The sequence below is a fragment of the Rhinolophus sinicus genome, linkage group LG04, assembly GCF_036562045.2.
Source record: "Rhinolophus sinicus isolate RSC01 linkage group LG04, ASM3656204v1, whole genome shotgun sequence".
NCBI lineage: Eukaryota > Metazoa > Chordata > Mammalia > Chiroptera > Rhinolophidae > Rhinolophus > Rhinolophus sinicus.
Genome location: NC_133754.1, coordinates 129008979 through 129020921, shown reverse-complemented (window position 1 = coordinate 129020921; position 11943 = coordinate 129008979). Strand labels below are relative to the sequence as shown.

Sequence of the window (11943 nt, the reverse complement as noted above, 5' to 3'; positions counted from 1 at the left end):
TGCTAGCTCTATTCCCTTGATTGGTTAGACATAGTAGAGTAAATAAAGGTTTTGTTTTCTCCTTTATTTGCCTCTTGCTAACCTAATTCAAGAACTGAGATCAAAATATAATCCCTTACACAAGTAACCTTCAAAAGGCAATGTGATTTAACAATTAAAAACACATTACAACCCATTAAAACATGTCCTCACTTTTTCTTACTGCTGGCCTCGTCTTTGCTTTCTTCACTGCTGTCTCCGTTATGCTGTGGTTGATTACTATCTTGAGCATCAGATCCTCCATTTAGAGTCTTTGAACCTTTAGAAAGATTCCAATGGAAAACTGTTAGAGCATCTCATGCTTTAAGATGTCTGCTAAAGATCCAAAATCAAAACCAAAACATGGCTGAAATTTCTAATACTTAACATGTTTTATTTGAAATTACCCTGTAATCCTTAGGGTAGCTGAGACATTGTAAGAACTTGTAGAAAAAAACAATGTGAATCAGTAGAATCTCGTATTTATCATTGGTATTGTAGAACAAAAAATGTCAAGTAGTATTTCCTAATTAACATGATTTTGTGCCTTACTACTAAGTAAACAATGAGGGCTTTCATATAAACCTTATTTCATTAACAAATCTCTAAGGAAAACTGTATCATTCCCTAATATAATAAATTATGAGTACAATATCCAGCTCCTTTTAAATGTTGGTTCCTGCAATTCAGCAGCTGCTGCTAAGACATTAATAACATGGAATTGGGGGAACTAATAATACTGATTCTGTTTTAAGAGTACATCACAGATACATCCTGAAATTTTTATGGCATATCTAGAATTTGCTTCAAAATAATCTTCAGGGGTGTCACGGAAAAATCTTGATGGGGGTATTAAAGAGCAATGATCACGCACTGATAACTGCTGAAGCTGGGCAGTGGGGGACGTGGAAAGTTCATTTCTCTCTACTTTGTGTAGGTTAGAAATTTTTCCTAATTTAAATGAAAACAGAGTAACTGCTAGTAATACAGTTGACCCTTGAACAACATGGATTTGAACTGCACGGGTACAGTTATACATGTATATTTTTAAATAAAAAATGTCCTTATGATTTTAGTAACGTTTTCTTTTTTCTAGCTTACTTTATTATAATATAGTATATAATACATATACAAAACAGGTACTATGTTAAGGTGTCCAGTCAACAGTAGGCTACTAGTAGTTATGTTTTGGGGGAGTCAGTTGTATGTGAATTTGACTGAAAAGGGTGTTGGCACCACTAACCCTCATATTGTTCAAGAGTCAACTATAGCAGTAAATACTAGTAGTATTTAATTACAACTAATTTAGACTTAAATGGAAGCTAAGGTTGGCTACGTTACATTCTGTTAAGTGCTTTATGAGACCTTTTCGTAATTTAATGTAGAGAGGTATTAATGATATATATCAAAATCATTTTTTATAAATAGTCCTAGAAAACAGTTTATTACCACATACCTGTTTGTTCTTTTTCTAGCTTTTTGCTTGGCCCTTTTTTCCCTTGATCTTTGGCTTTATTTGCTTCTTCATGCTGTCTTTGTTCAGCAAGAGATTTATTCAGCACTTGTGTGATTACAGAATCTCCTTCACCAACCAGAAACATGTTCTTAAACTTGTTATACAACATTGTAGACTTTTCCATGATAATCTGACTCACTTTGAATCGCCGTATCTGAGAAAACAAAATATACATTCATGATTATTTTCCTAATTCATTTTTTAAATGTTACTTTTTAATGAAGTGGTTTTAAGGAAATTTTAAAAATCGGTATGACTCAAGATCACTTACTTTTTTCAGTGTTGTAATCATCTCTGTGTGTTTCTGAGCTTGTTGCATTGTGACCTGAAGTGAAGCAAGTTCATCCAAGGCCTCAATACATCTGTTCACATCCTTCATGACAAAACAGTAATTTCATGACTGTTAATTACCAAGCCCATATAATCTATTTCTAAAGATTACTTTTAAAATCTCAAATTAACAAGGTAGTACAAAATAACCAGTAATAGTCCCTTTTATCTTAAATCCACATACTTTTAAAATTATGAGAACATAAGCTATAAAAGCAACACTTTTTAAATGAGGTATTAAACACTTACAAGATTATCAATTTTGAGTGAGTTTTTTATTTCAGCATGTATCCTTTGAAGTCGAGAATCCATTGATGTTTCTATAAATTAAAATGTGAAACAGTAAATAGTTTTTCTAAAACCCATGTTTCCGTATAAGCAAAGTACAATGGAAAGCTTGGTAAATTTTAAAAATGTTCTTAGTAGTCTCTCTACATCACTAAGAAGTTTTCTGCCATTTTTAGTATTTTCTTTAGGAAAGCAGCATTCATTATATAAGAAAAAAAAAAAATCACCATCTTAGCTGCATTATTCTAAAATAAGCAGTCAGCATCCAATAATATACTTATCGATTCTAGCCTTTAAACACCTGCTTCACCTTACACATTTAACAAATACAAAATCTGTCTCAAACCAGATTTGTCAAAAATGGGAAAACATCTGGCTTTTGGCAATGTTAGAAAATTTTGACTTAATCAGGTGAGCATTAAAATAATGAACTCCTTAGCCAGTTTACCTGATTATAATACAATGCAATGTATATACAATCCATTAGGATTTGGAAAAAAGTATTTGCAGAATTTAAGAACACAAAGAACAAATTTCAAAACCTATACATAAAAAAATTAAGTGTCTGTATAACTTCCTATGTATAATTTTATTCTTCTTAAAAAGTAAAATAACTAACCTCTCTTCTTCTCCACTTTCTTAACTTCTGGCTTCTTTCCTTCATCTTTATTCTGCCTATCAAATGTTAACACAGATATTTCAAAACATTGGAACTTGGTGACTGATTACCAAATGCTCATAATCCCTTATGTAAAAGTTAAAATCTTTCTTTTTTAAATAGTAAGTCAGTAGCCTAGATCACAAGGAGTTGACTAATTCTTAGAAGTCTGCAATGCCACATTAGTATTAATTACTATAAATATAAGCAAAGCTCAAAACTTGTAGAACCATGCTAAAATAAGTAGTCTAACAGTCTCATTTTTTCAGTGGCATCACAAATAAAATAATTTTAAATTTCATGGTGTAATTTTTTCCCAACAATAGTGTGTTGTCACAAGACATATCAGTCAGTGGACAAACAAGCCATAGTGAGAAGAGAATGCCTATAAATGTTTAATAAATTCTTCAGTATACGTATTTTAAAAAATAACACCTCAAAATAGGCTGATTTAATTGTTCCCATATCTCCAAAGGGTAGATAATTTGAAGGGTTTGAACTTCGTTTCAACATTAAATAGGCTGTTTAAAGATAATACTATTACATAAAAATGTTTTTGCCAGTATGTCAAACTTAAATAATATTCACTAACATTTACATACCATTTCACAAATAAAAAGGTACCATGGTACTGTAGATCACAAAAATAAATTCTTACTAATTTCTAATACCTTGGCTTGGAGTTTCAGCCTTATTATAAACCAATTCAAATAGACAAGAACAAAAAAAAATACCTAAAAATCAGGTTTTTTTTAAAAAAACTTTATTTTAAAATTTTGGTTACAGTTTCATTTTTGTTTTCTTAACAAGGCTATGTTTAATCTCTCAGGATAAAAAAAACAATTAAGATTCTAAAGAATTAAACAACAAAGGAATGTCAAGGGAAGGGCACAACTGCCCCATTCTCTGGGGTATAATAGCTATTCCAGTTTAACACCTAACTTCAAAACAAAATTAACTTTTATATTTTCTAAATGAAATAATGTACAACCACCATCTTCATCTGAGCTTATTCTAATTTTCAAACACAAGGCTTCATTTTAAGCTTGGAAAAAAACTTAACAAGAATGATGGCCGACCTTAGTATGTAGTGTGTACCTTACAGGAAATTTTTTTTAACAATCATAACACAGTAATAATGCCATTAATGAAGTCCTCAATTTAGAATCTGGAACATTCTTCCATCAAAGGGGGGGAGGGGGGTATTCAGTCCAATGAGTCTGTCTCAAGATCTTCATCTCTTGTTTGCTCCACTTGTATTTTCTTTTCAGTAACTGGATTAATGCTTTGAGCCCAAAATGAGATATATTTTTTATTACTGTAGATTACATGTTGTTTGGCTGGGAATACAATACAATAAACTTTATTTTGCATAATGCATTTCACACAAGTGCATCTGAAATGCTTTACAGAGCAAAACTGTCCAAGTACAAAGTTTTGTAATAACAGGAGAAGGAAAGAAAACACAAATATTAGAATTTGAGAAAGTTACATTCGGAGGACATTCAAAAAGAAATTGAAACACATAAAGATAACTTTGGATTACTAAAGAAAGGTTGGGCTAGATTTACTAAGCAGTGGCTACTTTTATGTCAATTTGGAGAGCACAATAAAGTTAAAAACAACAAACAGTCCAACAGCTTTTCAGTGAAAGGATCGAAAAGGACAGTAAGAAAAAATTAATATTTACAGAAATGGTCAGTCTACCGCATTAGAGGGAGTTAACATTTCTGAGCTTCAGACCAGTTTTTAAATTACTCCCTCAAGCAGCTGAAACTGCTTTTATATATATATATATATATAATCCTCCAAACTAAGAAAGCAGATAGTCAAATGCTACACTTGTAAAGAAAGACTTTTTTGGCTTACAAATGTGTTATATAATAAAGTACAAAATTAAGAATTGTGCTGCTTATCATTGAGTCTATTTTAGTGACCTAGAGCATGTTTTTAAAATGACCTCCTCACTAAAACAAAAAAAGCTTAGTCAGAACAATTCAAGATGCTTCACAAAGAAACGTTTTACAAGGAACGAACTCAGAAGTGAGTCTAAGTTAACTAGGAAAACAAATGCAAAACACATGAAGTCTAATCATCATTGCCATTGCTGTTTTCCTTCCAATAAAATTCTTTTATTGAATAAAAGGGGAAAGACATTCCCCACGGTTAAGTATATACTGTTTGCAAGTATCAAAACTTAAGAGAAATCAGTTTTGAACTTTATTTATATTGCACACATCTAATGCAAACCCAGTCAGCCTTTAAGATTTACTGGCTTCTTGGGTTTCCAACTGTGCTTTTGTTCTTTTTGCTGGTCTTTTGGGGAAGGCCTGCTGGTAGTATAACAAATAAGGATATTTCTTTTACTCTTTCTCCATCAATATTTTATCACCACTCTTTCTGTATTTAATACTACACAAATAAATAATAGAGGATGAGGACATTTTCTACAAAGCCACTAACAGTTAAACCTTATCTGTACTTTCAGTTTAAATTAAAAATAGTTCACAGGGTGATTACCCTCAGTGAATTTCATCCTCTTACTCAGAAAAGAATGGAGCCTGAAACATGATTATCATCATATACTGAAGATTTTTTTTTCCTAACACATGGGAAAAATCACATCTTTAAAGTCTTTGTAAGGTCTGGAAAATGAGATTCCATTGTTTATAAAAATTTCATGCTAGCTTAAAAATGAATATTTAGAATAAGTAAATACTTACTGCTCAGTTTCCATTTGTTCCTCCTGCTTGCGTTTTCTATCTGCTGCTTCTTTCTCATGTTGGCCTTTCAGCATATTCCTTCTGTGAGCTGACTGAAAGTTTCTCCCACCTTTTCTCTTCTGTTTTGAGAATTAGGATGGATTTAGTTAACTATCAAGTCAGTGACTAGTGTTCTATGATTACAATATTGGGAGGAGGAAAAAACAACTAGTACTTAAATTACTAAATTTTTTAAATCTCACAATTAACACGTCGCTATCTAAATTTAACTTTTCCTTGATGATACTGAGAATTGAAATCTATTTTCTGCTCTGCTGTAAGAGTGATGTCCTTTGCTTAAAATGATGTATGCCAAGCTATTAACCTCTACACTATGATTTTGACTTCAGTATCTCTTCACTGACAAGTACACTGCTCAACCCATCCAGTTTAAAAATTTTGCTTTCTAAAGTATTAAGTAATCACATAAAAGAAAGATCTACACGACCTGGATTAGAGATTTCTAAGGCTATACACAGAAAAGGATGCAAAGCTTTAATGAAATTCCTAAACAACTGTGGCACCCAAATAAAATACCACTGATAAAATGTATACTACATAGGCCTGAAGAGTAGTGAGAATTTATTGAGGCAAATAATAAAAACCTATACACAAATGCACTTCTCTTTTACATGTCCACACTGGTTACAGCCTATTTGGCTTAATCTCTATTTTCCTACCTTTTCTACATAGGTAGGGTTATTGGAAGTTTATTACATAATATTTAAAAATCCGTATCATAATTGTGAAAAGAAATTTAGAATATACAATAAAGTTTAAAGTATGCCTTTTAACAGCTAATTCAAGTTTATTCAGAAAGGTACATTCATTTTAACTTTTCATCACGTTTATGGATTTTCAGAGATAGTGGATGTTTAGTAAGATTAAGAACGACACATTAACTAAAAGTAGAATATCTGATTTGATATGTAAACATTCTACCTTTTCGCCTTCTTGATCATCTTCATCTTCAGAATCAGAGGTTGATGTAACCCCTGTTTTAGCTAAATTTTTCCTTTTTGATTCAACTTCTTTCTTCCCCTCTTTTTTGTCTGGCTCTTTTCTTGGCTTTTCTTCTTCCTTCTGGCCTTCTTCATCCTTTTTAAGCTGCTTTTTAGGTTGTTTTTCCTCTTGCCCCTTTTTCTTACTTTTGTCTTCCTCAGTTACCCTATTTTAGAGTGCAACAATGGAAAAGGAACTTTTATGTCTCAATACTTGTCATTCAACCATACTCCCAGTCACCCAAATAAGAATTTTAGGAACAATAAGCTATAATATATATCTTTTATTTAAGATATCTTTAAAATACTAACGGAGTATCTTTACCATCCAATCATAAACGGAAAAGAACATCCTTTTCAGAGAAAAAACATGTTAACTATTATCTTACTTGCCAAGGTACTATTTTCTTGACTCTAGGGATATAGGAATTGTAGATGGGTGAGATCCCTGGACCTCATGGAGTTTATAGTCTACATATTTGTAAGAATAAATATTTGTTTAAAAAATAGACTGGGACAAATACAATTGCAAAAATGAGTTGCATATGATCAAATATTGTCATTTTAGAACTCAAATATTCTCTGCAAGGTAAAGGGCTCCCAAGTTACACATATAAAATACATGGCCAATTAAGCTGAGTACGAAGCAGCACTTAACTCCCTAGCATGTCCGCAATCCCATCAGGCTGGATTGCAGGGACATCACTAAAACAAGTCAAACTGCTGAAACTGCTCAGTAATCCTAACACTACCAGTGGATGGTATTTATGCTAATTACTACAGCAAAAATAAATGAGTTATTTATGCTAACAGGCTTTAGAAAAATCAAATGGTGTCAATGCTAACCACATAATTACTTTTAGGGTACACATATATATATTTATACACACACACACACACACACACACACACACAGGGTATATATATGTATATATATATTCAACTAAACACAAAGAAATACAACTTGAAACTTGGACGAGCTGTTTAAAAATTAACCTTTTTGAGGTTATAGTCTTTTCTAGCCTGACCTCCTGCAGCTCAAACACGCCAAATAAATTCTAATAGACCCCCCAAAAAAAAAAATTAACCTTTTTACTCAAGGTATTTCACAGAAATTTCACAAATTTTACAATTACTTGAAAAGATTTGAGAGCTGAAAGGTACTTCACATCATATAGTCCAACCCATTCCATTTGACAAATCAGAAAATGGTGCAAAAGGTCAGTAATTAACCCAATATTTCAACTCCAAATCTACTGACCTCCTACCAGACAACTGCTTCCTTGAACCCTTAAGAGATTTTTAAATTAGAATAAAAATTCATTTTTTCTCTCTATAGAACTTTTTTGTCATATAACTATCATTGGTTATTCTTATTTTCAAATGTCATATGGGTTTCATCCTTTTAACTGATGGAAGAAAAAGCATGAAAAATCATTTAACTTCAGTATTTCCACAAATATACTTATTTTGATAATCAATTTCACTGAGATGGGACTAGAGTCAAACATAAAAAGTATTTCCATGGCTCGCAACAGATAATGACCAATTGCTTCCCCCAAAATGTTACGCCCCTATGGAAGGAAGCAGATATTAAAAATACAAATACACTTTGAGCCAGCAAATCTACTTCTAACAATGTACTCTAATATATTTACACATGTACAAAATAGGGAAATGTTTTTTAAAAGGATGTATCTGTAAGTGGGATAGATCTTAATTATGATATTAATACCAGTGGAATACTATACTGCTGTTTAAAAGAAAAAAGATTAAAAGGTATATCATAAAGTCATTCGGGGAGGCTGGACGGCTCGGCTCGGTTGGTTAGAGCGTGAGCTCTCAACAACAAGTTTGCCGGTTCAATTCCCACATGGGATGGTGGGCTGCGCCCCCTGCAACTCAAGATTGAAAACGGCAACTGAAGAGTTGCGCTACGCCCTCCACAACTAGATTGAAGGACAACGACTTGGAGCTGATGGGCCCTGTTGAGAAATACACTACTCCCCAATAAAAAAAATTTTAAAAAACAAAACAAAACACTGTTAATCCATCCCTAAATGACATATTCACACTTGAGCGCTCTCTAAAAAAAGTTTTAAACACAATAGCTACAAAAAGTTTTGCCTTCTTTGTCTAAATATATATTCCTTCTGGTGAAGTTTCTACCCAGAAAAGCCAACAGAGGGAAAAGACCTGATTGTTTTGTTGATAAGTAAGTAGTTATCATTCCAAAATACTTTAAAATTGACACTACAAAAACAATTTTAGCATTATTTTAAAATATAACAAAAGTTATTCGGGAGTAGCTAAAAAAGGTTTGTGGAAATTGCTTCAAAAATACTTTGTAGAAAACTTCTTCAAATGTACTATCTTGCCTAATTTCCCTATTACAGATTTTACCCTGCATTATCTAAATATCTTTATATTCTGGTACACCAAGAAAACATCTTGGATCAATGGCATGATAATCATGTAAGATTTTTGTGATTCTCTACCAATTTTTACTTTTCTACCTAATAAAAAATTAGAGTAAATTTTCCCATCATTTTTTAGAAATACAGATGAGTAATAAATATTCTGTAAAATAAAACTGGTAAAAATGCAGAGATTTATACTTATTGCAAGTCAAGTCTCATTTATTGCAGAACTAATTATACATTAAAAATGAACTCACATGTCACTCTCTGAAGGACAGGTCTGTTTTACCATTTTGGGTCTGCCTCTTGGTTTTGGAATCTTGACTTCCGAAGCTAAGATTCACAGGGGGAAAAAAAAACTCTGTAATTACCAGCTTTCCTTTCAAGATGCCAATCTCAAATATAAAGATTACAAATGATATACCGTGTTTCTCAGAAAATAAGACCTAGCCGGACAATCAGCTCTAATATTTCTTTTGGAGCAAAAATTAATGTTATGTTATGATGTGATGTATTACATTATAAGACCCCGTCTTATAATAAAATAAGATGGGGTCTTATATAATTTTTTGCTACAAAAGACCCATTAGAGCTGATTGTCTGACTAGGTCTTATTTTGGGGGAAACACAGTATAATATTAGTTAGTGGCTTATTAGAGGTATCATTATTTTAAGTTTTAAAGATAATATACCTCTCTTCCCCCTCCCCAACCCCGGGGCCATCAATGGTTCAAACGAACAGCAGAAAATTTGAAAAGGTAGATCAACAGAGTAAGTTTCAATTTGTCCTTAGAATGGCTACAAGGGCTTAAAAGAACATCCATCTTTCATTGTTGTTTTGATAGAAATATCACAAAATTATGATAGCACTTATATTCAATATTCATATACATATTAGAATATTATTATATGTAGATGTACATTCACATCCTTGAAAATTTGTATCAGAATTCACTGAGTTTTCTAACCCCGTTAAATTTCAAAAAAAAACTTACGTAAAATTCTCCCCTGCCACTTTCTGAATAGTACTCATTTTACCCCCTTCTCAGTAAGAATCCCATTATGAAACAGAAAAAAATACGCTCAATTTTGGTTAATTTTGTTTTACTTTATATTAGAAGCAGATTCTTGCAAACTATGTCCAATTTGCCAAATTAAGAAAATACTTTAAATGGGCAATGCTGATGATAGCTGCATATTGTAAAGGTCCTAAATAAAGAATGCAATAACTTAAAATATTAACAGCTTTAATTACTCAAATGCTGTTTCCTCTTGCTTTCATTATAACTCCATTTGGAAAGCTTATGCTTTGTAAATTGAGAAATAAAATAAACCCATCATTCATGTAATTCATGTAATTTAAACCTCACACAGCCTCATTTGCTGCTATTAAGGGAAAATCCAATAGGGATAAAACAGAAAATGAAAAGTCCCAAGCAATTATTTCAAATTTAAATACTTCATCACATAGCAGACCAAGTTGTCTACTTTGAAATTTGTATATTATACATAACCCATTGCCTACCCAACTATTCTGAAGTATCTGAAACACACTTAAATGGATTAGAATACTGATCATAAGCCAGAGATTTAAACATCAATAATCCTACCTGCAGGTCGTCCTCTTTTAGGACTCACTTTTACATTAACAGATGCTGCTGCTGTTGTCACCACTCCTGCCTCCTCGGTTTCAACTTGCTTTTCTGCCTGAATCACAAAAATTTGATTCATTTATTTAGTAAGTGGTTAAAAAAAAAGTTAATGGTAAAATTATGCCTCTAAGATAAATTCAAGTATCAGCATGATCTTTATTATTTTTCAACAGTCAATGCATCAAAGTAACATCCTCAAACTTAGCTTATAATCCTAGTTAACAACTCTAAGAAACAAATAAAAACTTCAATTTTTAGATAATTCTCAACCTAAGTCATTTAAAAAAGAGGTAATATTCTCAATGCAAATGGTAACCAAAGTACGAAGTATAATGTAATTAACACTGTAACCCACACATTGCTTATAAATGTACAGTAATTATCTAAAAATGCTAACACTTTACATTGTGTGCTTACAAAAACTAAGTTAATATTCTTGTATCAGAAAAGGTAAAAAATTAAGTTACTGTATTTATTTTTTTTAACTTTGTTAATATGTACACGTTTTATTTTTGAACTGACTGAGATCTGATGTTCTTCCCTAGGAGTTATTCTTATTTTTCATGAAGAGATTTACTACCGTATAGAGAATAAGACATCCCAATGACCCTTTGCAAACTGTAATACCCCCTGAAGGGATAACAGCCCCAAATGAGAATCAGTTGAATTGATTCAAGTATTAGAGCAGAACAAAGGTTAAGAACCACTTATTAGAAAGGAAATACAATGCTGATCATAATGGAAAAGGAGGAAAGAAACAGTGAATAGGACCACTATGAGATATTTCCCCAACCCCAATTATTTAGAATTCAGCACTAATTAGGACCAACAAAAAAAGGGCAATAAAGCATGCAAAAACATGCATAATCCAATCTTATTGATTAAAAAAAAACTGAAAATCTTTTAATCAACAATCTCATTTGCAAACATTTAAGAGATAAACCTAGTATTAGTAAGGATGGGGGAATCATTCATATATTGATTACTTATGAGCAATAAGTAATAATCAATAAACTGGTAACACCTTTCTGAAAGAGTATCTTTATGAATGAATAGTGGCAATAAACATACAAATCTGACTCAGCAATCCCACTTCTAAGAACTTATCCCTTTTTTTGGTTAGTTTTTTCAACATTATTTTTGCTTTTGTAATTGGAATATAATAATGCATGTTCAAAGCATTATTAAAAGCAAACTCATCTATGGTAACCCCTGAATTGTTCTCAAGGAAATTGCTCCCTAAACATTAGCTCAGGTTGTATATCCAGAATTTTAAGAGTTTACGGACCACCTACCCC

At 31.9% G+C, this 11943-nt stretch overlaps 1 protein-coding gene across 8 annotated transcripts in view; it reads right to left on the bottom strand.

The window, feature by feature from the left end:
* Positions 1-11943, bottom strand: part of PSIP1 (PC4 and SRSF1 interacting protein 1) — a 37820-nt gene that overhangs the window by 5089 nt on the left and 20788 nt on the right. For 4 of the 8 annotated variants that reach the window (XM_074330358.1, XM_019739139.2, XM_074330357.1 and 1 more), the window contains 9 exons: positions 10604-10700; positions 9251-9326; positions 6515-6740; positions 5534-5652; positions 2772-2827; positions 2114-2184; positions 1806-1907; positions 1475-1688; positions 193-298 (listed from right to left, as the gene is read on the bottom strand). In XM_074330358.1, the coding sequence (XP_074186459.1) occupies positions 193-298; positions 1475-1688; positions 1806-1907; positions 2114-2184; positions 2772-2827; positions 5534-5652; positions 6515-6740; positions 9251-9326; positions 10604-10700 (1067 nt within the window). Of the gene's footprint in view, positions 1-192; positions 299-1474; positions 1689-1805; positions 1908-2113; positions 2185-2771; positions 2828-3551; positions 4230-5533; positions 5653-6514; positions 6741-9250; positions 9327-10603; positions 10701-11943 lie in introns of those variants that run through there. The other 4 variants (XM_019739142.2, XM_019739141.2, XM_074330361.1 and 1 more) reach the window with 4 other exon arrangements.